Source organism: Rhinatrema bivittatum, chromosome 3, assembly GCF_901001135.1.
Source record: "Rhinatrema bivittatum chromosome 3, aRhiBiv1.1, whole genome shotgun sequence".
NCBI lineage: Eukaryota > Metazoa > Chordata > Amphibia > Gymnophiona > Rhinatrematidae > Rhinatrema > Rhinatrema bivittatum.
The window spans coordinates 73774195-73800729 of NC_042617.1; the positions used below are offsets into that span (position 1 = coordinate 73774195).

The following is a 26535-nucleotide window of genomic DNA, read 5'->3' on the forward strand; positions in this document are numbered from 1 at the left end:
CTCATTCGTATACAGGCGAATACAGGCCGTGTGCAAGCAATGCAAATTTTAAGAAGCTGCAAAGTATGCGAGTACGTACCCTTGCGCATGTCAAGAACAAGGGGGCAGAAAACGGGTGGGATATGGGCAGGGTATGGGCGTTATGGGGCAGGACCAAGACTTAAGCGCATAACTCCAAATTTAAAAAAATCTTTCCTTAGCGCTCCTCCGCGTGTTCTCAGCGTAACTTTACTGCTGGTCCTGATGAGGAGCAAGCCTGGAGATCTCCAGTTTTAGGGCTTTCATCATAGTGGGAAGGTTCAGGGTCAAGTGGGCTTACAGGATGAAGAGCCAGAGGGATCTCGAAGATCTCGATATCAACTGGACAAATTGGTGGACTAATTGGAAAGAACTGTTTTTCCCTCACGTGAGCATGTTTTGAAATCCGCCTGCAACCGCACGTAAAAGCCGCTAAAGCCCTAGCGGAAATACGCTCGGGACATTTACTAGAGCCACCTGTTAAGATTACGCGCACACATACACGCAGCAGGGAGCTTTTAAATGATAGGCATGTACTTGCGCGCATGATATAACATTGCAGCGTATCTCCACTCGTGGGCTTATACGTGCTTTTATGGGCACACAGGCATTCCTTTTAAAATTAGCCTGTTAGTGCATGAGGCGATACATAAAGGTAAAGGATTCTGAGCCATGAGCTATACCCAGGATTCCTGTTTGCTGCTGCATGCTCTTCTATTTCAGGTTTCGAATGAAGACATAAGGAAGTAGCAGAAGAATGCCAGTTATTAATATACGGTGTAGGAGGGGAGGGTTACCGAAAAGATCTAATGAACAAAGACTTGTAAGCTTGCACAGGGTTGGGCAGAGTCTGAAAGCTTCCTTCTTAGGCTCTGATGGACCTATGGAAGTCATCGGTCTGCCAGTGCCTTGTGCTCTTCAGTAGGATCACCTCAAGCTGATCACTGCCCTTCACCGCAGTAGCATAAAGCACTGCTTACTAAGACTGATGCTGGCAGAGAACAACCTCCTCTTTCTATTCCTTCTTATTTCTCTGCAGAGGTCTCTGCAGTGTTTTGAAGAGATTCAGAGGCACAGCCCCAAGTGACTGTGGCAAGTAAAGAGGAGAGATGAGATAATGCTCTTATTTCTAACGTCTGTTTACCGTGCATAAAACTAAACCACCCTGCCCTTCATTTCTTTGTTTTAATAGATCTGACATTCAGTGCCTCTGTAATTTGATAGTGTTTAGCACATATTTTAATATGTAGTGCCTGACAGCTGATGTTTCTCTCTGTCCATGATTCACGTTAGAGTTCTGTAGAATTTTCAATAGTGCTTAACCCTCCGTCGGGTCACCCAAACACCCAAGCAAGTCACAGCTATGCAGGGTGTTCCCCGGCTTTCTGTAAATGCTTCCTCAGGGCACCGGAGATGGGCATGCTCCAAACCCCGACCCAATGCACGTTGGTTCGGCTCCCTGCCAGATTTTGTTCTGCTCTTCCTCCGGATGAGAAATAAGCGGGAGGCACTTCAGCATTTCAGCCACACCAGGGGGCGAGACAGAGGCTTCTGATCATTGTTTGAACACAGATGTCTTTTTGTGGAAAACAGAGTCGGTAATAAATGACAAGCACATACAAGTTATGGTTGAGTTTCTCTGCAGATAAGAAATTGGCAAAGGCTCCTTGCATTCTAGGGCACACACACACAATGTTTCATTCTTGCACAGATTGCATAAGATTCTGTTTTATCGGATTACTTTTAGATGCTCCTGGATTGACTTGAGCATTGGAAGAGTGCTTTCTTCAGCACCTTTTAAACCCCCAAGTTTAAGCAGTTCTGAAGAGTCTTCAGAACTGCTTAAACCCCAAAGTTTAAGCAGTTCTGAAGAGTCTGCAACTAGATCCCCCCTGCTCCTTGATTCTTGCCTTCCATTTTGTTCACTAACGGGCCAATTCAGTAAAGACCGCGGGAGAGCGGGCAAATGCCCGCTCTCCGGGCCAATTCTAGTTAAATGAGGCCCGGCGGTAAAAACGGGCAAAAGGAGGCGCTAGGGACACTAGCGCATCCCTAGGGCCTCCTTTTGGAGCAGAGCGGCGGCTGTCAGCGGGTTTGACAGCCGATGCTCAATTTTGCCGGCGTCAGTTCTCGAGCCCGCTGACAGCCACGGGCTCGGAAACCGGACGCCGGCAAAATTGAGCGTCCGGTTTTCAACCCGACAGCCGCCGGCCGACTTCAAATTTTTTTTTTTTACTTTTGGAAAGTTTCGGGACCTCCGATTTAATATTGCCATGATATTAAGTCAGAGGGTGCACAGAAAAGCAGTTTTTACTGCTTTTCTGTGCACTTTCCCGGTGCCCGAAGAAATTAGCGCCTACCTTTGGGTAGGCGCTAATTTCTGAAAGCAAAATGTGCGGCTTGGCTGCACATTTTGCTTTGTGAATCGCGCGGGAATACCTAATAGGGCCATCAACATGCATTTGCATGTTGCGGGCGCTATTAGGTTCGGCGGATTGGACGCGCGTTTTCGGCCCCTTACTGAATAAGGGGTAAGGGAAAACGCGCATCGAGTGATGAGTTAACAGTGCGCTCCACGTGGAGCGCACTGTACTGTATCGGCCTGTAAATAAGCAAGGATTTTAGTTCCCCAAGCACCTTTAGCAATAGTACGCTCTCTGCAGAGATTTAGTTTTCAGGTTTAATGTCAAATTGATTGGGTTACTGTATGTTTTAAAGACCTAATGGCCTTCCGATGGCTGTAATTGTCCATGGCTTGTAGATTTTTAGACTTTCATACAGTGCTCTTTTCTTGCAGTGACTGTGAAAAGGAAAGCAGTTTAGCTGAAGGTCCCTTGACCAGAAAGCCCAGTGGAATTCACCTGGCACTCCCAGACGCCCATGACCCTGAGACTGGTGAGAGACAGAAAGACTAATTATTATCACTACCTTCATAAACGTTTCCTTTCCTTGCTGGTATGACAGCTTCATCTCTTTTGAAACACTAAAAAGGTCCTTTCAGGTCTCAGAAAACTGTCCCCAGAGAACCATTGGAAAAATGATCTTGTTCATACTTTAGCTACGACCTTTCCTGGAATATCTTTTAAATGTTTTGCAGGCACCTGCCCAGCTGTGGATGGAATTACAGAATAAACTGTGAATGAATAATTAAATGAAATAAAAAACTTTGAGCGTAATTTTCAATGGGATTTCCACAGGAAATCCATGTAGAAACTACCCCTTTGAAAATCCCCCTCCCCCCTTCTATTTGGATGAAAACATGCATACAATTCCCCCATGCGGCCAAGTTGATGCCAAGGACAGGGTTGTGGTGGGCCTGGTAAAGTACATGGGAATTTCATTCTAAAATCCCTGCATGCGCTTTACCCTGTGTATTTTGCTCCTGCTACAGAGTTTTCAAAGGGAAACTCCTTGTGGAGGCTTGCAGGTATGTGCCCACGGGCCTGCAAGCACTACAGGGACTATGAGAATTGCCTTCTAAATCAGTGGTTCCCAACCTGGGGGGTCCGCCTCTGAGGAGCTTTGCTGTGAGGCTGCTGCTGGTTGATTCCACTGCCTGATCCCAGATTGCCCATGCCAAGAGGAGCGAAAGATCATCCTCAAGGAGTCCAAACCTTCACAGAGAGGAGATGGGCTGATCGCCATCAGGAAAATCCTAAATTGGCAGAGAGAAGAGGTATGGAAAAGTGCAGCTGATCACCACCATGAGGAGCCTGAAGTCACACGAAGAGGATGGGAAATTTCCAGCCACGTGACCAGAGCTGGTGGCAAGCAGGGTGATAACCCCGAGGAGGGTTTCTGAGCACTGCTACATGTGCTTTGGATGCTTTGCTGCCCTTATACAGAAGCACCACTGAGTTATATGGGGGGAGGGAAGGGGCCCCACTGAGTTATATGGGGGGAGGGGAAGGGGCCATTTAGAAGCCAGTACTGAGGGGTGGGGACAGTAAAACAAGCACTCGAGAAGGGGTGAAGACCCATAGGGAGAAGAGGACAGGAGGGAGAGCACTTACTAGGAAACCATGGGGGTTCATCACTCAGGAAGAGGCGAGGGAGAGCACTTGCAGGCCGATGCAATACCATGCACTGGCTGCAGCACACGATTCAACCCGTGATTGGACACACGTCCATATCCCCCGATGCAAAACGGGAGTTAGTGCATCCAATCGCGCGCGTAGGTAATAGCACTCATCACATGCAAATGCATGTTGATGAGACTATTATCTATTCCCCCCCCCCCCCATGCAAAAACAAAATGTGCACCCGAGGTGCACATTTTTACTCAACAAAATTAACACCTGCCCGGAGCAGGCGTTAATTTTGGAGGAGCCCATAAAATGTACAGAAAAGCAGAAAATATTATGTCCTGAAAAAAAATTAAAAAAAAAAAAGGATGCCAGTGATCAGGTTAGGAAAAGGGACACCCAATTAATGAGCGTTAGGAAAACGGAGGCTCTAAAATTGAGCGTCTGTTTTTCTAACCTGCTGACATCCACCTATCCCGGGTCGCCTGCTGCTGAGGAGGCTCTACGGGTGTGCAATTTCCCCTAGCGCCTCCTTTTTACTGTGGCAGTCCATTTGCATTTGCATTGGGCGCCCCGGAGAGATGAATCGGCGTGTGTTAAGGGGGCAGGCGCTTCATCATGAGCGCTCCTTTAATGTGCGCCGATATTGCATCGGCCTGATGAGAAGCTGCTATGAAAGCAGGGCACGAGAGAAGTCACTAGGGAAGGGCCATGGGGAGGGCAGTACCCAGGAAGAAGTGCAGGGAGGGAGAGTGCTCAGGAAGGAGCCATGAAGGGGGAGGACAGCAGGAGGCAGAGTACCCAGAAAGGGTCCAGGAGGGAGAGAGCGAGGGAAAAGGACACAGAGGTGAGGAGGAGGACAAAAGACACTTAGGAAGGCGTCAAAGGTGGGGGGAAATCGGACAGGAAGGAGGCGACAGGAGGAGGTGCTGCAGAGGGGAGATGGCAAGTGAGAAGGCTCTCAGGAAAGGGGTCATGGGTGGTTGGAAGTAGGACAGGAGAGAAGGCACTCGGGAAGGGTTCATGCGAGTAGGCTAGGAGGGACCAGGGAAGGAGCTGCAGAGAGTGAATGGCAAGAGGAAAGCCACTCAGGAAAGGGGTTAAGGATGGGGCAAGCAGTGCAGAAAAGCATGCATTCAGGAAGGGACCATGGGGGGAACGGTAGGAGAGAGAAGAACAGTGAAAGGGATCACAGAGGGAGAGGGCAGGAGGGAAGGCTCTTGGGAAGGGCAGCAGGAAGAGATGAGAGTGAGAGTGACTGATGGGGAAGGCTTGGGGAGAGAGACTGGCATGAGGCTGGCAGAAGTGGGGGGAGAGAGAGATTGGTGGTAAGGATTGAAGTAGAGAGGAAAATAGTGGGGAAGGGCTGAGAATAGAGACTGGTAGTGAGAGGCCAGAGAGAGAGAGAGACTGGTGGGGTGGGAGCTGGGGGAAAGACTAGTAAAGATGTGCCTGGATGAGACAGAGCGATGGGTGAGGAGAGTATTGAGCTGAAATGCAGGTAGGGTAGGGCTGGACCAGAGTTGGGAGGGAGAGACATGCAGAAAGGGGCTGGGAGAGAGTCTGAGGAAGGTGGGGATGGGAGAAAAACTTGTGGGGAGAGGGACTGATGGGGAGGGATTAGGATGAGAGAGAGACTGGTGGAGGAGGAGGAAGGGAGCAAGATTGGTGGGGACAGAATGGGGGTCCCTAAAACTTTTGAATGTTGAAAAGGGATCCCCACACTCGAAAAGGTTGGGAACCTTTGCTCTAAAAAAAACCCAAAAAACAAAGAAGTAGGTATGCCATTGTTGACTTACAGAATCAAAAATAATTCTGTGTACTAGTACAGGACTGGTCCAAAGGGATTTTGTTCTGCAATTTTAAAACCTGATTCTGGTTTATTAACAACTTGTAGTTGTATTAAGTAAAATCATCATTGTAGACTCAGAACTCATTCAGTAATGCAGTATTGGTAGAAATCTACTTTTTGTATTGGTTTGCACTAATTTAAATTGATTCTTTCATTATGTCAGTGAAGGCAGGCATAATCCCTGATGAGCAGAGACATTTACTGGCAGTTTATGACTCATTTCAGGGTGTTAGTGGACAATAGAAAAAAATGAAGTTTTAACTAGGGCAGGCCATTGACTGCTAATGGAAATTCTCCCCTTCTCTGTTTGCCAAGCCCTCTCTTTCCTCTCTCAAATTCCACTCCTGTGTTTTGTGCACTTCCTTACCGGGGGTTTCTCTCTTTTTTTATTGCTGAAACTTTCATGAATCTCTCAGTTTTTGGCTTCTCCCTTTTTGTATACATCTTGTTCACCACAATTGTTTTCTTAATTGTAAGCTCTTTGGCGTATGCCTGTTTGTCTCTCTTTTTGTTCCAAAGTCCTGTCCTTCTGTAGTCCTTATGGGATAAATTTCCAGTGACAGGGGGCAGCCATGACCAGCCCGGGCTCACCCTTGTTCCCTGTCACAGTGACACAGTACACAATCAGTATATGAACACTGATCAAGTGGAAATATATATATGTAATGTATATAAGGCTGCTAATTTATTAATGACATGAGAGGAATCTATTGTATATACCTTCCTATCTATATTATATATGCTTATTCCCAGCATCCCCCTTAGTAAAAAGTGAAGGGGGGGGGAGAAGGGAGGAGCCAAGTTAAAGGGTACACGCAGGATAATAAACCTCTAGAGTCATTGGCCCACCTTGCGCAAGTAAGGCCGCAGTCCTCTGTGGGAGTCAAGTAGTGACTAGATGCTCTTGGGCAGCCTGCCTCATTCAGGCAAGGCCACCAGTCCACTAGACCAAAGCCTGAGTGCACCGGTGGTCACCGGTCTTCTACCACATTGAGGCCAACCCAACTCAGATGACAAACAGATCTCCGTTATGCCCAAGAAGTCTTCTGTCAATGCTGTATGATTTCACCACCATACCAGGGGTCTCTGGTGAGCCGCCACACAGGGGCCCAGGCAGCCCAGATTGCAGACAGATCTCAGTTATGCCATGGAAGTCCTCAGTTGATGCTCCAGCAGTGGTCAGGTCCCTCCCTCCTTCCTCATTAGAATTAATTTGGGCACATCTAACACCACATCCAACCTCCCCCAGGCTCGAGTTCTCCTGTCACGAGGACTGAGTTGCCCATGTAACAAGCTTGCCCAATCCTCTCCTGACCAACTAGAAGCTGTAACTGTCATAGGTGGGAACCCTATACCCACTCAGGGCCTTCTGTGGAAACCTGGTACTAAGTCCAGTCCAGTGGGAGCCATATGGTCTGTCCAAGTCTGCACAATCGACATAACTTTATCATGCATGAGGACTTGCTTACCTGCCTGCTAACCTTGGCCCACCCCTTTTCCTCTGATTGATGGGCACCACCAGTGATGAGTAGCAATCTAGAGCAAAAGACATGGATTCTGGTCACTTAAGGAATTACATGGAAGGGTGCAAGCCAGCATACAGCAAACGGCAGTATTCGAGGTAGCGAGCTTGAAGGAGTGCATTCAGTCTCAAAAGGTACAAAATGTGTCAGTACTAGCTCTGTCCAGCTTCATGCATGCACGTATAAGCCTGTCCTTCTCATAGAAAGAGTAATCACTTGTTATATCCCTATATTGGCTCACCAGTATTTACTAAGTATAAGCTGTGCATATTAACCAAGCTCTATAAAATATAATAATGCTAAATCAAGCCATCCAAATAGGCCAGGAATTGCTTCCCATTCTTGGGCCCCACAGATATATATAAACTTAGCATTCGACTCAGGCAGGTCACCCAGTCCCAGGACTACTGATGTAACTAGCCTCTCCTTGCCCAATTAGTCAACTCTGGATCACCGCTTGTGCAGGGACAGCTTTCACCAGATATTGTGATCCCTGAGGCTAGTAGCTCAAACCCTCTGCCTCTGCACTGCTTGACATCCATCCATTCTTGGATGTTATTGTGGCAGCTTACCATATTCAAATCAATGCTGCTGGATTAATCTGTGGAAAAAGAAAAAGTGCAACTCTAATATTCCATGGTGGTAAATCACAAATAGCAAAAAGAACCAACAGACAAATGTGGAAAACCACAATTATATTTATGAGACCATCATAGAAATATAGAACTTGCAATAGATCACTTAAAAGCAGTTATACAGTGCAAATGTCTTGCACCTACCACTTAAATGTAATGCAGCTCAAACTTTTAATCATCTATTGCAAGTTCTATATTTCTATGATGGTCTCATAAACTAAATTAATTGAAACTCCTGCTTTCAATACCCAAAGTAATTGCCAAACCTCTATCGAATATCCTGAACTGCTCACTAGAACATGGCTCAGTCCCAAATTTCCTAAAACAAGCAGTAGTGAAACCACTACTCAAAAAACCCAATCTCGACCCCGCTACCTTGTCTAACTACAGACCTGTTTCTAACCTCCCCTTCCTAGCTAAAATCCTCGAGAAACTAGTCAACTCTCGTCTTTCTGATCACCTTGAACTAAACAATATCCTCCCTCCCACACTACATGGTTTCAGGAAACATCTCAGTACTGAAACCTTACTGCTCTCCCTTCATGATACTCTCATCAGAGGGACTGACTCAGGTTCCTCTTATCTGGTTGCCATGCTTGACATCTCGGCTGCGTTCGACACAGTCAACCACGATGTCCTCCTCAACATCCTCAGGAGTATTGGGATCTCCGGCAATGCCCTCTCCTGGATACAATCATATCTCCAAAATCGCTTCTTCACTGTCTTTGTGGATAATAAAGAATCTGACCCCATTAGTCTGCCTCAGGGTGTTCCCCAAGGCTCCTCCCTCTCTTCTACCCTCTTCAATATATACATGCTTCCTCTCACCACCCTGCTCACCAACCTGCACATCAAGCATTTCATTTATGCTGACGATGTGCAAATCATTTTCCCATTTTCCGACTCCCTCCAAACTGCCCTACATAACTGGGAATCCTGCCTTTCCTCCATCACCCAACTTCTTAATGACATGCATCTAGCTTTAAATCCCAAAAAAACTGAACTTTTAATCATATCTAACAAGCAACCTCTTCCAGACATTCCACCTACACACTCATCCTCCTCTTTCCCCACACAGGTTCGCAATTTAGGTGTACTTATAGATAATCACCTGACTTGTAAATCATTCATTAACTCTATCATTAAGGAATGTTATTATAAGCTTCAAACAATAAAAAAACTCAGACCTCTTCTCCATTTCATGGATTTCCGTACTGTACTTCAGTCTATTATTCTATCCAAAATAGACTATTGTAACGCACTTCTCCTTGGCATCCCCGCTTCACACACCAAGCCTTTACAACTTTTACAAAATGCTGCCGCTCGTATTCTATCAAACTCCAAAAAGAAGGACCATATCACCCCCATACTCATCTCTCTACACTGGCTCCCTATACACTCCCGAATTCTTTATAAGGCACTCTCCATCATCCACAAAAGTCTGCTACACTCCAATCTCAATTGGATCAACCCTCCACTCACCCCTCGCACCTCCAACAGACCCACCCGCACAGCTCTCCTAGGAACCCTACGTTCCCAACCCATTAAAGCTTTCAAACTCTCCTCCACCATAAGCAGAGCCTTCTCTCTAGCTGGTCCCACTATCTGGAACTCCTTACCTCATGACATCCGCATGGAGTCATATACACCCACTTTCAAAAAAAAACTAAAGACCTGGCTCTTCCAGCAAGCCTACCCTACGTCACCCCCCATCACATAAACTCCTTCCGAAATGGATAACCCCAATCCACACTTGTGAACTCGGCCTGAATATTGGATTACGAAATGCCTCTGATTTTGGTACCTTGAAATGTTATAATATTATGTTTATAGTTATTTATATATATATATATATATACATATATATAGGTTATAGTATGTAAATCAATACCCCCCTCCAATGTATTTCTTCCTTGGTTTTTGTTAAGGGCTATGCCCTAAAGTTAACTGTATTTATCTGTTCCTTGTAAGGGCTTCGCCCATAAAGTTCATGTTTTACTGTGAACCGATGCGATGTGCAAACGGACATCGGTATATAAGAGACATTAAATAAATAAATAAATAAATAAATAAATATAATTGTGGTTCTCAACATTTGTCTGTTGGTTCTTTTTACTATTTAGCTTAATCTGTGGGCCACAAATATAATATTAATATTAGTAATGTAAATGCAGGTCCTGAGTTCACTTTCCCAGGACAGTGGATAGTAGCCTATAGACACAAAGGCAGTAATTCTTATAATAAGAATATTTTATATGAGATATAAGCTTGTAGCAAGTTTATATTACAAAGAACAGTGCAGCTGATATAGAGAAAGGGGGAAGGTGTGATGGGAGAGTCTGAGATGAGTCTGTCTGTGTGTCTGTATGTGAATGCCCCTTTTAGCAATCTGAGATGGCTCTTTGATGTAATCAGGAGAAAAAGGAATGAGATGAGGTAGGATCTCTTTTCCAAATTAGCTAGCCTTAAAAAGCCCAAAGCATGTAATTCAAGTAAATATCTGCCTTCTTGTTTAGTGATTGTTCTTGATGGTTTTAGCTTTTGTTAGGCAAAGGCCTGTAATCGGCTTATTTTGTGTCCCTTTGTTTCTGGTTTATGCCCTTTAGCATATAGGCGGTTCCTTTATAAACTGGCCGGTGTCTTATCAAATAAGCCATTTCCTCCCACTAACAGGCTGATGCACGGCTTTATGTGTGTTTTGGACCTCTGTCTAAAACCCCTCATGCAATAAGGGGATAAACACGTCCAAACCAGCGCGTAGCTAGTAGCGCTCATCACATGTCAGTTCATGTTGAGGAGGCTATTAGCTATCACCCCCCCCCCCTCCATGCAAAAAATTGCCGTGTGGCCACGGTGCCCATTTTAACGCCTGTCTACACGGCAACGGCACCTGCAAAATTTAACACCTGTCCGCTCAAGGGCTGATGAAAAAAAAACCAAAAAAATTCTACTTTCTGTGATTTCTCCTATTAGTATTCAAATAGTAGGAACCACAGAAAGCAGAATTATATCCCACTCAAGGGCTTAATAAAAAACAAAATCCTGCTTTCTGTGGATCCTCATAGGGGAACCATAGAAAGCAGCATCCCCAAGGTCTGGCCTAATAGGAGCCCCTGCTGGCAGTGAGTGAAGGAGTGAATACATTAATATTAAGATTTGGGCACTTGATATTAATTTATTCACTCCTTCACTTCCTGCCGATTGGTCCATTCACTGTCACGTGTCAATGACCAATCCCCTTTCAGAAGGCTGTCCTGAAAGAGGATTGGTCCTTTCACTGACAGGAACAGCCCTGCCGGTAGTGGGAAGGGAGCTCTGGCCAGGCTGTTCTAGACACACAGCCACTTCTCCTTGGTGCCTGATGCAGAGTGCTAGGGAAGCACAAATTACCTATCGTGCATCCCTTTTACCGCGGCAGCTCATTTGTCTATTGCTTTGAGTGCCCAGGACAGGTGGATGTGCACACGTTCAAAAAAACATGCGCCCAATTTGGATGCACGCTTTTTACGCGGTTATTACATCGGCCTGTTTGACAGGAGCCAGTGAGTCTAAGCACTTCTTTCTTGTGCAGTAGTTTCTAGAAGCATCAGTTCAGACCTGGTTAGGTCCAGTTTGATATAACCGCATTGTGGGTAGGCCCAAGAGCTTTGTTGAATCGCTCTGTGGATATGTACAGTACTGAGATTAGCCATAGCAAGGTCAACCAGACTGCTGTCTTTCCAGGGCTGAGCTAGCCCCGGGTGACAGCCAAACCCATCCTAGCTGAGGCCCAACCCACCAGGATCCTCTTACCATAAGACAAGCAATAGTTTGGACACCTTGAGCTTTAGCAAAATGGCTCACTCCAGCCATGCAAATGTGCCTCCATTCTGCTGGAGGTAAACATAATGCAGTAGACTATCTGCTAATGGTGGCCTGGACCCTGTTATCACTCAGCAGTTACCCGGTCTCCTCCTTTGAGGGGAGTAGGGAATGAGGGGTAGGAGGCTGCAAAGGGTCTGGGATTTCACTATGGGAGAGATGGGGGCAATGAAGGGCTGGGACTTTTTATTCGGGAATGCAGGAGAGTGCTAGCGCAGGTGGATCTTGGGCCCGATTAGGACTAGCATAACAAGCCACCATAAAACTGCTTTTAATTCGGTAGGTAAAGGCTTTATGTCCTTTAGTGAATATTGCATTATACAAGCTTCAATAGCATGCATTAATAACATGCTTTTGGTAAGTTGGCTCCTGAATTAGCTGTAAAGAACATAAATATTTTAGAATTGATTTTCGATAGTAAAATTAAAATACCTTTTTACATCACATCTAAAATAAGGAACCAGCAATGGCTTTTGAAGTAATGAGACTTCTAAATAATGTGAATTTGATGCATTATATATGAGTGGTACAGTACTAACCATTTAATTTGCATCATGTATGCCTTTGAAAAGGAATAGCTCAAAAGAAAGGATATAGCGATTGATAGTACAGGGACAGGACAAATGTTTCCCATGGCATGATTAATATTTCAGTTGTTATCCAGACTTGTCTCAAACATCCAGAATTCTCTGAGAGACAGATCTTTAAGCCTTTTGGGGAGGGCGGGGTCATAGTCATACTGTACCTTCCCTGCACTATTTAAGATCAGCAGTTTAAAACCTATTAAAGGATATTACTATTTGGGGCAACTGCTATTGCCACAGCTACTGATCAGTATTAAACCCATGATTGTGAAGTCAGCTCTTCTGCTTTTCCTCTTCCCGGCCTGTGCATAGTTATGGATCTTGGACAGAAAAGTGCACTAAATTTATGTTAACTTGTTAGCATGTCACAGAATGAATAACATGGAGCGCTGCCATTACATAGGATCGTTGGGAAAGAACTGCAGTTATATGTTTGATTTTTAGCACCCTCTGGTCTCCATCATGAATCTACTACAGTATAAACTCACACTCAGCCTCCTACAGCAGGGCTTCCCAAACCTGGGGACCCCATTGCCAGTCGGGTTTTGAGGATATCCACAGTGAATATGCATGAGATACATTTGCATCTCGTGAAGACGCAGTCTATGCAGATTTATCTCATGCATATCGTGGCTATCCTGAAAACCCGCCTGGCTGTGGGGACCCTAGGAAAGGTTTGGGAAGCCCCGTCCTACAAAAGAGAATGTTACTGGGAAGGAAAAAGGTGATTGATTATAATTACAGTTCTCCCAGTCTGCGTGTTTACAGGCAGTGGAACCACGTGATGTTCCAATACCTTTTGTACCTGAATGGAACTCTCCGGTGAAAACACATGAGATAAATATAAATAAGATGAAAATCTGCTTGCTAGAAGGTTCGGAGAGATTGTTTACAGGCAGGCCCATACAGTAATGTCGCGCGGAAAACGTGTGCTCAGTGTTGACTGCCCGCTTTCCTAACGCGCGTCGAGGCACTTCTCCCGAGCGCATAATAGAATATTTAAATGAGGGGCCGCGCTAAAAGGTGCTAGGGACAATTGGGCACCCCTAGCGTCTCCTTGGCAGCCCCCAAGAGAGGTGGCTGTCAGAGGTTTAGGAAAACGGATGCTCAATTTTACGACCGTCCGTTTTCCTAACCTGTGCACGGCCATGGCTTAGGAAAATGGACGCTCGTTAATTGAGCATCCCTTTTCCTCCTCCTGACTACTGGCACTTTTTTTTAACCTTTTTATTTAATTTTTTTTAATTTTTTGGTTCCTCCAACTTAATATTGCCACAATATTAAGTTGGAGGATGTACAGAAAAGCAGTATTTTCTGCTTTTCTGTACACATTTTTGGGCCACTCAGAAATTAATGACTGCTCTGGGCTGGCGTTACTTTCTGAGCATACAAATGTACGGATTGGGTGCACATTTCTTTTTTATTTGGGGAGAATAGCTAATAGCCTCATCAACATACATTTGCATGTGATGAGCGCTATTAGTTTCGGGTGGGGGGGTGTTGGTCATGTGTTTTGGATTTGCTAAACCCCTTATGGTATAAGGGGTTATGGACATGCGTCCAAAGCACACATCCAACTGTGTGTTATACAGTGCGCTCAGCTGAGCGTGCTTTACTGTCTCGACCTGAATGAGTTCATGGTAGCAAAATAGTGTTACAAGACAGTGACCAGAGCTGGAGGGATGGTAGGTTTGTAGGGAGAGGCAGAACTCATAGAAGAAAAGGAAGCAATTATGCCATTGTATAGGTCATTGGTGAGACTTCCCCTGGAGTATTGTGTTCGGTTCCATAAGCTGTACCTCCAAAAGATTATAGGCAGAATGAAGGTGGTTCAGATGAGAGCTACCAAAATGGTATGGGGCATGCACCAAAAACCCTGTAAGATGAAATTAAAGTATCTAAATATTGGAAAGGCAAGAAAGAGGATATATGATTGGAACAGTCACATGCCTGAAAAGTACAATTAGTGCACAAGAAATAAAACTGTTTTCAAAGGAAAGGAAATTAGAGTACAAGGGGTCATGATATGAGGCTCCAAGTAGGTAGGCTCAGAAGCAGTATCAATAAATATTTTTTAACAGAAATGGTGATGGATGCAGGGAATGTCCTCCTGATATGGGTGGTAGAGGCTAAAACAGTAACAGATTTCAAGAAGGCATGGGATAATCACAGAAGATCCTCAGTGGCAAAAAGTGAATGAGATAGCTATTACACAACCTAACAACACTGCAGGCCATGGGGCTAATCGGGTTGGTACCAGTAGATTACAGCTTGAGAGTAAGGGTGACAAGAAAAAAGAATGGTAGTGGGTTTGGTCTAGCAGACTATAAATTAGGTGATGGACCGCAGCCAGGTCTGTCTGGCAGGCTGCTTAGAACTAGTAGAACCTGCATATTTGAGAATTGGCCTGGTCTGTCTGATAGTCTGCACAGAATTAGTAGTAATCAACTGGACGAAGAAAGTGTGTAGAATCAAAATGAAAAACTTTGAGAGTGGGGTCCCAAATGCTCTCCATTGAAAAGCAGGGTTGATTTAACCATGACTTGTGGCTGACACCATCATTGCCACTGTTGGATCAGAAACAATCCTCATCAATGAAGCTGGGCTTAGGACCTTCTTCCGTTCCAGGCCCTCAGCTGAGGTCCTCTGAGATGACGCCATTGTGAATCTCCATGTCATGTACATCAAAGGCACCTTGGAGTGCCACAGATGTCTCTCTGGCAGGGCTGGGGTCTGGGTAGAAAATGTGTGTTGGCACAATAGGTACTTTCTATGCCATGAAGAAAGATGATACTTGTGCCGATGTGACTCCAAATATGAGACTCGCAGCTACTAGGCCCTGCCTGGATGCTAACTTATGCTTCTTCGGCTCTGATGGAGCCTAACCTGGAGATAAACCTTGCTTAGGCACCTTGCTCTACACCTCTTCAAGTACTGAAAGCCTTTTTGCCTTGCTCAGCCCCTAATCTGAGATGGATTTGGGAGCCAGCGCCACAGGAGGAGGGAGGTGCAGAGCCATCTTAACCGAGCAGGAAGTAGGGAATGAGGAATCCTGCTCCCACTCTGGGAAGTTGAGCAGCTCCGATTCCCATGTTGTGCCAGTGCTCGCCCTTAAATGCTCTTCTGAGATCTCACATTTTCCATGCCCTAGGCTGGGAGATGTGCAGCTCCAATTATAGTAATTCAGCATATCATGATCCAGGCCCAGACACTTGTAGCACGCATGGTGGGAATCAGTGATAGACATCTAGCAGCTACAAATGCATACTTGAAGCTGCTAATGACAGGCTTCTTATCCTTTGAATTTCCCTTCTACATCTTTAAAGTTGTAAAAAGTAATTTATTTTTCCTTTTATTTGTTGGATAGCACTTAAAGGTACTGTTGAGGGGCTGCTGAAACAGTGAGTAGAGACAACAAACTGCAACCAGGCAGTAAAATTGAGATAAACAATCTCAAAAAGAGAGAGAGGGTATATATCTGTGAGGTAGCGCAGACAAAAAGAGATTAGGGGGCTCACAAGGAAGCACATGCATGCCGAGTATCATTTTTACTAAACAATGAGAGATGGGTCTATTCTGTGCCAATGGATGACATCACCCATGATTCATAGCTAATTCATCCTGCTGTATATGGAGAACCCTGTTTACAGGTAAGCAAACTTGTCTATATAGTGTGACATGATTATTCCTGGCAAACGTTAAATCTGCAGTTATTTGTACAGATCCCATGCTTTGATAAATTGCATTGCTACAGGGTAAACACTTGTAGATTTTGTGTTCTCCCAATAGAGAAAGCAAAGCAGGCTTAGCAGAGACAGTTTAGTCATTTATTTAGCTTTTCTTATATCCCACAATTTCCAAGGTATGTGCTGGGCACAAAATACTGTCATAATAAAATGCAAACAAAAAAACAAACAAACAAATATTTAATTTGAATTAAACATATAAAATACATAAAACATAAAATTACTATATATGCTGTATAAACCAATTAAATGCAGCTTTAAAAAATAAAGTCTTTATCCCCTTCTGGAATACTTTTACATCCTCCTCTGCATGCAACTCGGCAGGCAGACTATTCTATAAAAATGAGGCTATCTAAGAAAAAGCCCTTTTCCATGTATATTGCATCCTACACTAATGAACAGAAGAAATAGTTGTCAAATTCAGAGCAGCAGATCTTAATATCTGCCTAGGAACATACCTGTTTATACATGAATCTGCCAGTGAACATGTAAAAATCACCATGTAACAGTTTGAATGTAATCTCTAGAATGAGCTGCCTGTGATAGGGAAAGGAAGCCAGTTTGGAACTGTATGCTCGAGGAGCAGATTTCAAAGTGAACTTGTGCATGTATGTTTGATTTGAAAATTATCCACATATAATTTGAACGCAGAAATGTTTTGGGAATATTTACTCACATACAAGTAAATATTCCCAAAACATTTCTGCGTTCAGATTATATGTGGATAATTTTCAAATCAAACTTACATGCATAAATTCACCTTGAAAATTGGTGCAACTTATGCTCATATTTGCCAACTCTCTTATGTGGGTTATTGCTGAATTCTCCTAGGACAAGCAGGATGGTAGTCCTCACACATGGGTGACATCATCGGATGGCGCCCAGCATGGAAAACTTATGTCAAAGTTTCTAGAAATTTGACTAGGTATACTGAGCATGCCCAGCATGCCCTATACCACGCGCCCACGTGGGGTCCCTCTTCATTCTCTCTTTTTCTGCAGAGCTTTTGCCTCACAGTTACTTGAGCTCATGATTTTTTTCTAAAAACTTCCTTGGAAAACATTTCCACCAATAGTTTTCGGGATTTTTCACATCTTTTTCAGTGCGGGTCCCTCTCAGGTTCCCTGTAGTGTCTCAGTGAGGTTTTTCAGTGGTTCAGTAAGTTTTCTTTTGCTTTCACCCCCCCCCCCCCCCCCCCCGTGGTGGTGGTACCTCAGTGCCCGCCAGCGTTGATCGTCCCACCATCTCTGCTTTAATTTTTGCCCTGCTCTGTTTGGATCGCAATGGCCTCGTCGGGGTTTTGTTGATGCCCTCAGTGCCCAAGGACAATGTCCATCACCGACCCACACAACGTGTGTATCCTCTGCCTGGGGGTGTCGCACGATGTCCAAAGGTTCTGCCTATGTGACCAAATGAGCCCAAAGAGACGTCTCACTCATCTCAACAAGATGGAGAAGCTCTTTGGGGTGAGAAAGTCAGAGCCATTGGCATCTGTGGCATTGATGCCAAAGGGCCACTGAGCCGCACCGATGGACACCAAGCCATTGAAATTGCTGGGGCCTTCCGCTCCATCGATGCCGTCAGTGGATAGGGGCGCAAGGGACCGGCCCCTGTCAGTCTCTTCCAGGTCGAAGACATCAGGTTCATCATTTTGATCTCGGCACTGGGAAAAGACTGGGCCGAGCATAGAGGGAAGCCGAAGAAGCATTGCCACCGGTTTTCCTTTGATGCACAGTGCCGGGCTCGGGTTCACACTGGCACTTGCCGTGATGCCCCAAAGCAACCCCTTGGCACTTGCCATCGATGCCGGGGATCCGTTACGGTCTTCACCGGTCCTGGTATCAGTTGGTGATCCATCTCGGGGATCTGAGGAAGATCTGGCCACCCCTTCTGCCTTCCAGTCTGTTTTGGCATCAGCAACTTTTGAGGAGCAGATGGAGCGCAGAGTCCAGCTGGCGGTCAATCAGGCACTGTGGGGTATCAAGCCGGCGGCACCGATGGTACTGGTGCCCATGCTTTCCCTGCTGTAAAAGCTACTGTAGCATCCCAATGTGCTCATCGGTGTGTTACTGACCCAACTGGTGCTGGTTCCCAGGAGCCCATTGATGCCAGGAGGGGCACCGATGCTTCCCCCATCTGATATAGTGCTCATTGCTGGTTCCTCCTCTAAGGAAGCTCCACTGAGACTAGCAGTACCACTGTAGCTTGCAGCCCTCATCCAGCTTTGTCGGGGATGGCACCAGTGCCACCGGTGCCTAGACCTCTGGATGAAGGCCGAGCACTCAAGCCCCATCCCCTGTGAATTTCAGTGAGGATGAGGCCCCTTATGACCCCTGGGAGGACACTGCGGAATCCTCTTCAGAGGACTCGGAGGGTCTCCCCTCAGAACCATCTCCTCCAGAAGAACGAAGGGCCTGAGGACCTGCCTGAGGACCTCACCTTTGCAGGATTTGTACGGGTGATGGTGGAAGCCGTCCTGTTTCAGCTGATGACAGAGAAGGATGCCAGGCATAAAATGCTGGAAATCCTCCAGTTTGTGGAGGCTCCAAAAGAGATTGTGGTGGTCCCACTACACAAGATCTTTAAGGAGTTGCTGTAGAGGATTTGGGAGCACCTCCATACGGTTCCTCCTGTGACTAGGAAGGCAGACAGGGTTTGCCTCGTCCAACAGACTACCGGATTCGAAAGGCGTCAGCTGGCACACCAATTGGTGGTGGTTGAATCCACTCTCTAGAGGGCCAAGCACTCTCAGACCCATGCCTCAGCACACCTGGGGAAGGATCACAGAGCCGGATACTCTTGGGAGGAAAGTCTTTCGGCTCATTGCCTGCATTTCCTCCTACCAGCTCTAAATGGGCCAATTCTGTCGCTGGTGCATCAGGGCCTGGAATGTGGAAAACACGAGGTGTGCTTCACCTACAATGTTTTCGAAATGGCAGCAAGAGTCTCTGCAGCAGACATCGGTGCAGGAAAGACTCGCTGACCTGCTGTGCATAGGAGAGAATCTCTTCAGAGACAAGGTGAGGGACGTGGTGGCCCAACTGTGGGATCATCATGAGACTCTCCAACATCTCTCTACCAGCCCGTCAGACCTGCCCTCCTCAGCCAGGAGGTCTGAAAGGCTGGGTAAGAGATGGTCTTTCTACTGCCAGAGGAAGTATTATCCTCCAGCCCCTCGCTCCCGTTCACAGAGGGTAAGCTCTTGCAGCCGTCCCAGGCAGAAGCAAGCTCCCAAGCCCGAACTGGCACCCCAGCCAAAACCAGGGATGGGGTTTTGACTAGATTGCAGGAAGCATAAGCCAGCCGCCCGTACCAAAATGCTGGACCCCCCCTATTGAGGGCAGGCTACGGTTCTTTGCGAATTGGTGGTCCAGTATAACCTCATACAAGTGGGTTCTGTCCATCGTCCGTCAAGGGTACCAATTAAACCTATTGGGTGTCCCACCAAATCACCCTCTGTGCCCGTCTTGGAGGTCAATAATGAATCAGGAGGTACTGATAATGGAGCTCTCCGCCCTCAACAGCCAGAGTGGTCGAACCTGTCCCACCAAAGCAAAGAGGGCAGGAATTCTACTCCTAGTACTTCCTGATTCCAGAGAACAGGAGGTCTCCATCCCATCCTAGTCCAGAGGGCCTTGAACAGGTTTCTAAAAAGTGAAAAGTTCAAGATGGATTCCCTGGCACACTGATTTCTCTCTTACAAAAAGGGGACTGGCTATGATTCCTTGATTTAAAAGACACGTATAGCCACATTGAGATCTTCCCAAGTCACAGGAAATTTCTCAGATTTGTGCTGGGAGAACAGAACTTCCAGTACAAAATGTTGCTGTTTGGGTTAACGTTGGCCCCACGTGTCTTCACAAAATGCCTGGCCATGATGGGAGTGCACTTCTGCAGACTGGGAGTGCATGTTTTCCCCTATTTGGATGATTGGCTGGTCAAGAGCACCTCTCGAGCAGATACGAAGCGGTCCTTGCACTTGCCCATCCAGGTGTTGGAGTCACCAGGGTTCGTCATCAATTACCCAAAATCACATGTCAGCCTGTCACCTCCATTGGACTTCATAGGAGCCCTGCTAGACATGGCTCAAGCAAAAGCCTTTCTCCCAGGGCACTCATCTTGGCGCCCATAGTGGAGGGGATTCAACAGAGCCAGCAGGTATCAGCTCGGGACATGTTGAGGCTGTTGGGCCGCAACCGTTTATGTTACTCCCTTGACATGTTTACACATGCACAGAGCCCAATGGATCTTGAGGTCGCAATAGTGCCAGGACACGCAGAACCTCTAGGCTCGCATCTGCATCACTCTGTCCTGGTGGCGGGTTCTCTCAAATTTGGAGCAAGGAATACCTTTCCAAATTCCCCCCACCCAAATTGTCCTTAACACAGATATGTCCAACCTGAGGTGGGGGTACTCATGTAGATGGGCTGTGGTCCATCTAGGAAGCACAATATCAAATCAACTTCCTGGAGCTCCAGGTGATCAGGTATGCTCTACGGACTTTCAGAGATTGGCTGTCCAACAAAATCGTCCTGATTCAGACAGACAACCAAGTAGCAATGAGGTACGTCAACAAGCAGGGAGGCACAGGGTCATATCTCCTGTGTCAGGAAGTGATCCAGAACTGGTCCTAGGCCCTGTCTCACAGGATGGTACTCAGGGCCATGTATCTTGCAGGAATGGAGAACGTGATAGCGGAAAAAATGAGTCGAGCCTTCAGGCCCCACGAGTGGTCCCTGGACCAGGGGGTAGCGAATGAATCTTCCATCTCTGGTGAAGTCCAAAAGTGGATTTGTTCATGTCCCCCTGCAACAGGAAGGTGACTCAGATTTGCTCCCTATACAGGTTGGATGGCAAGCTAGCTTCAGATGCTTTTGCCCACCATTGGGGCAAGGGCCATCTGTACATGTATCCTCTGATTCCTCTAATAACAAAGACTCTGCTGAAGCTTCAAAAGGATCAAGGGACTATGATCCTCATAGCCCTTCATTGGGTGAGACAGGTCTGGTTTCTACTCCTTCAGGAGCTGTACATCTGGAAACCGATCAGTCTGGGGACTTCCCCAGAACTCATCACGCAAGATCAGAGCATGCTGTGGCATCCCAATCTCCAGACACTGTTGCTCACAGCCTGGATTTTAAGAGGTTAATTCTGCAGCCGCTTGATCTTTCCATAGATGTGTCTCAGGTCCTGATAGCTTCTAGAAAGCCTTCCACTAGGAAGTCCTATAGACTGAAGTGGAGGAGGTTTCCACGTGGTGTGAGCAAAAGGCCCTAGATCCTTTCTCTTACCCCACACAAAAATTGCTTAATTACTTTCTGCACTTATCCAGAGGCTGACCTAAAAACCAACTCCGTCAAAGTTCATTTATTTATTTATTTATAATTTTTATATACCGACATTCTTACATCCGATGTAAATCATACCGGTTTACATTAAACAGAATAGCAGGAAATAAATTTCCATAGTCTAATACATCTTGAAGTCTTGAGGAGAGGCCCTCCAGAAATATGCCGTGCAAGCTGTCATTCCCCCAGTTCAACTCAGCTGCAAGGGTCTGAAATTCTACAGCATATTCGGACAGGGGCCGGTTACCCTGGTGTAGCTGAAGTAATTCTGAGGCAGCTGTAGGAAGGTGGTGACAAATTGCACCAGGTTGGCTAGGCAGGAGTCCTGATGCTCCCATTGTGAAGAGGCCCATGCCAATGGTTTCCCATCCAACAATGAGATAATGTAGCTAGTCTTGATCCGATCCGTGGGAAACTGAGCTGGTAGTAGGTTGAACCGGATGAAACATTGATTAAGGAATCCTCGGCATAACTTTGCATCCCCAGAGTACCGCGAGGGTGCTGGCAATTGTATGGGCGTGGTCGGTCCAGCATCGGCCACAGTTACAGGTACCGGGGGACTGGGTGCAGTGACTAAGTCAATCCGGTCAGCTAATCTCTGCATAGTCATGATCAGGAAGTCGATGCAGATTTGTTGTTGTTGCAACCTCTGTGCAATACCTGGAATGGCTTTCAAGCCCGTGACATCTGCCGGGTCCATGGCCTTGCAAACTGTTACGATCGTGGACCCTTGGGCCAGCTGAGACTGATGATGTTGCACTGTGGAGAAACCAGAGTGGACGTCGCAGCCGGGAGGCGGCACTGAAGAGGTAGTCCGGAGAAGGCTTCACCACTGGAAGCCCGAGGTCCCCCCATGAGGAGCCTGTAGGGACCCGGGCCTCTTGGTCTTAGGTGTGATCCTCTGCGACCAAGGATCAGAAGAGCAGCCCGAAGAGTTAGTCCAACGAAGCGGCTGAGCCCAGGAGATCAGAAGAGACTTCACCCTTGGAAGCCCGCGGCCCCCCCCCCCCCCCCCCCGGGAGGAGCCCGTGAGGACCTGAGCCGCTGGGACTTAGGCGAAACCTCCAGGCAAGTGAAGAACCGGATACCTGCGGAAGAGGAGAGAGCTGAAGCCGGAGTCCAGGGCCAAGCCAAGGTCGGAAGCCAGAAGTCAGATGCCGAAGACAAGCCAGGAACAGAAGCTGAAGTCGGAGTCAATAGACGAAGCAGAGTCAGAAGTCAGAAGCCAAAGACAGTCGGGGATCCTGATGCAGCAACTGGTAACTCAATTGAGTGAACCTCGTTGCAAGGCAAGGTATTGAGGGAGCTGCAGGGTTTAAATAATCCAGCAGTGTCTGATGTCATCAGTAGGGGCTGTCCCTGAGTTCCCACGCTGGCCCCTTTAAATCTGGAACCCCTGCGTGCACGCGCGCCTAGGGGGCGGGGCCAGCGACGGAGGATCGGCAACATCTCCCTCGCAGAGGGAACGCTGCGGCAGGCTGCGATTCAGGCCTAGACGGCCGAAGAAGGCTTCCAGTGGCCCAGGCTGGCCGTGAGGTAAGCGGAGGTCCCGTCCGGGGATGGCTCGGTACTGTAACAAAGTGGGTTAGAAGAATTATTATACTGTGTGGTCATCTGATTTTTGTGTTATATACTATTATAAGAAATAAGTTGTGTGAAGTGGATTCCTCTCTGGACCTCATCTGACAATGGAATTCTGATTTACAGTGTGATTTAGAAATAACAACTAGGAAATATCTCTGGAAATCCTCCCATATATTCTAAAGTTCAGGAATTAATGTACAAATGTTAAATTATCTCTACCACACTCCTGTCTTTTATGAAAAGTTTTGCACTGTTAGTATGTTGGATGGGGTGTGGTTAGGTGGGATCATACCTAGGTGCATATGTGGTGGGAATATGGGGAGGTACAGTTATTCTAGTCACAGGTATCAAATTGCGTCTCTATTTGTGGACAATGGTTTGTAACAGAGCCCTCTCTTTGTTTGCTCCGCTTATGATTGGATAGATTCAGTATGCAAGCTCGAAGAGGGCTAGTTAACTAGCTTTTATATGCAGCTTGCCTGACCATAGACCACATGTGGAAACAATCACTGTAGGTGTCATACTGGGAGGGTAAGGTAGTGGAAATCACACACTTGGAGAGTCTGTCATTTGCTTTACAAAATCAGGTGGACATCTATTAAAGTGTTTGGTCTCCACATTGGATTTGGCAAGGGGAGACCATATATACATACTTAATATAACCTTGGCACGATATGTGGGATTGTGACCAGTACCGGCATATTTGCTGTATAAGAGTGTGTTTTCTGTTTTGTGCCTATGTTTAAATAAAAAGTAAAAAAAAAAAATTAATGCCATTCACTTGGAGGACAGCTCCATAGTGAAGTTACTGTACTGGCTTCCATCAGTTTGATGTACGGCCTTATATATTATTGGCTGGACATCCAAATTGTTCTATCCACTCTGTAGGAAGGTGCTGCAGTGATATCATGCAGGTTCCTTTCTCCAGGTTGATAGCATCATTTGTTGAAGATCCTGAAAAGAAGATGTAGAGAGGCTTGTTCCTAGGCCTCGGTGACAGGACCAGGTCTCAAGGCAAGGTTCTTGCATAGGGCCTAGGCTTCAGAGTCAGGATAATGCCTAAGGGTTTGGCCTCAGTACCTAGCCTATGACTAGGACTCATATCTAGGTCTCACAGTGGGGCTGGCTCAAAAGGAGCTTTCATCAGCTGAGCTAGTACCACGTTGAGGTCCCAAGATACAGCAGGAGGCCTTAGGGGAGGCTTCAACTGAAGTAGACCACTGCATACTTGTGACCTGAAATACCTGACCAGGAAGGTCACTTCAGCGCGTAGGGTGAGCGAGCTCCAGGCCTTAGTGACTTATCCACTTATACCAAGTTTTATCATGACAGGAAGGTCTTGCATATGCACCCTAAGTTCCTGCCTAAGGTGGTGATGGATTTTCATCTTAACCAGTCAATCGTCTTGCAAACATTCTTTCCCAGGCCCCATTTGCACTAAGGCGAACAATCACTGCACTGTTTGGATTGCAAGAGAGCCTTAGCTTTCTACCTGGAGCGGACAGAAGTCCATAGACAATCCACCCAGCTTTTCATTTCTTTTGACAGGAATAGATTGGGAGTTGCCATTGCCAAACAGACACTATCTAATTTTCTAGCGGATTGCATCTTCTTCTGTTATGTCCAAGCGGGACTGCATCTTAGGGTTCATGTCAAGGCACATTCTGTCAGAGCCATGGCAACGTCGGTGGCCCCTTTTGCAAGCAATTCCCGTGGAGGAGATCTGCAAAGGTGTGACGTGAAGTTCCCTTCACACATTTACTTCTCCCTACTGTCTGGATAAGGATAGCTGACTTGATAGTAGGTTCAGCCAGACTGTCCTCCAGAATATGTTTGAGGTGTAGACCCCAACGGGCCCATTGTTTGGGTTCAGGTTATCTCCTCCTCTGTTACCAACAGCACTGTAATTGTGCCTGTTGGCACCTGGTTGGTGCTTGTTGGTCCCCTTTTGTGTTGAGGAGCAGCCTGTAGCTAGGGATTCACCCATGTGTGAGCACTACCATCCTGTTTGTCCTAGGAGAAAGCAGAATTGCTTACCTGTAACAAGTGTTCTCCTAGAACAGTAGGATGTTAGTCCTCATGAAACCCGTCCTCCACCCCGCAGAGTTGGGTTTCTCCTATTTTTGTTATTTTATTTTTACCTAATTCTATGTTACGAGACTGAAGAGGGACCCCACATGGACGCGTGGTATATGACACGCTGGGCATGCTCAGTATGCCTAATCAATTTTCTAGAAACTTTGACATAAGTTTTCTGTGCCGGGCTCCATCCAATGATGTCACCCATATGTGAGAACTAACATCCTGCTGTTCTAGAAGAACACCTGTTGCAGGTAAGCAACTCCGCTTTACCTCCTTAACTCTTATGGAGAAGGAGAGTTTCAGCCTAGTTGTTCACCTGGTTTAGATAACTAAACTGAACCTTAAAAGGTCAATTTTAAAAGTGTTGCTTGTGCAAAAATGTCCACATACACATATAAGTGGCCATGCACGAGCAACAGAGATTTTAAAAAGCTGCAAAGTATACATGTATATACCCATGCACGCGTCAAAAATAAGAGGGTGGAAAACGGGCAGAGAATGGGCGTTCTGGGGCGGGGCCTCCAGTTACACATGTAACTCCGTATTTTAAAAACGGAGACCGCGGCCTGCATCAGCTTGTTATCTGTGTGACTTTACTACTGCTCCAGATGAGGTGCAAGTCTGTAGATCTCGAGTTTTAGGGTTTACAGGATAGGGTGAGGGGTGTGAGTCATCTGCGAGGTGTGCAGGATGAAGAACCAGAGGGGTCTTGAAGACCTCAATATTAACTGGGCAAACTAGTGGACTAACTGGAAAAACTGGATTGTCCCTCTTGCAAGCAGATTTTAAAATCCCCCTACATATGTGCGTAAAAGCTGGCAAAATCCTAGGAAACATCCGCAAGGTACGTTTACTTAAGCAATCTCTCAAAATTAGATGCATACTTACACGAATGGGGTGTGATTTAAAACATGCGCGCAAGTGCCCGCACGATTTAAAATTGCAGTGTATCTTTGCTCGCACACCAATACGCTCACTTATGGGCACTTGCACGCTCATTTTAAAATTAGTCTGCAAGTGCGGATCCTTGTAAGAGAAGAATTTGCTATTCTAGAAAGAAAAGAGAAAGCTGTGAAAGAGTTGACGCTTGTCCTAGGTCAAGAAAGATCAGCCTGTGCAATTTTCATTTAGAAAACAGGAAGTCTGGGATAGATCCAGTCTGTCTAACTTTCAGTAAAATCTGAAGGAGAGAGGGTGAGACATGAGCTGTGCAGTTTTATCGTAGGTTCCTTGCTGTGAAGACATTTTGGAATAAACTGCATCAAGTATCGAGTTTT

The 26535-nt window shown here is 46.3% G+C and overlaps 1 protein-coding gene across 2 annotated transcripts in view; it reads left to right on the plus strand.

Annotated features, from left to right (window-relative positions):
• Positions 1 to 26535, plus strand: part of TTC7A (tetratricopeptide repeat domain 7A) — a 523501-nt gene that overhangs the window by 353590 nt on the left and 143376 nt on the right. For both annotated transcript variants that reach the window (XM_029593372.1, XM_029593373.1), the window contains one exon: positions 2816 to 2913. In XM_029593372.1, coding sequence (XP_029449232.1) covers positions 2816 to 2913 — 98 coding nt within the window. The remainder of the gene's footprint in view (positions 1 to 2815; positions 2914 to 26535) is intronic.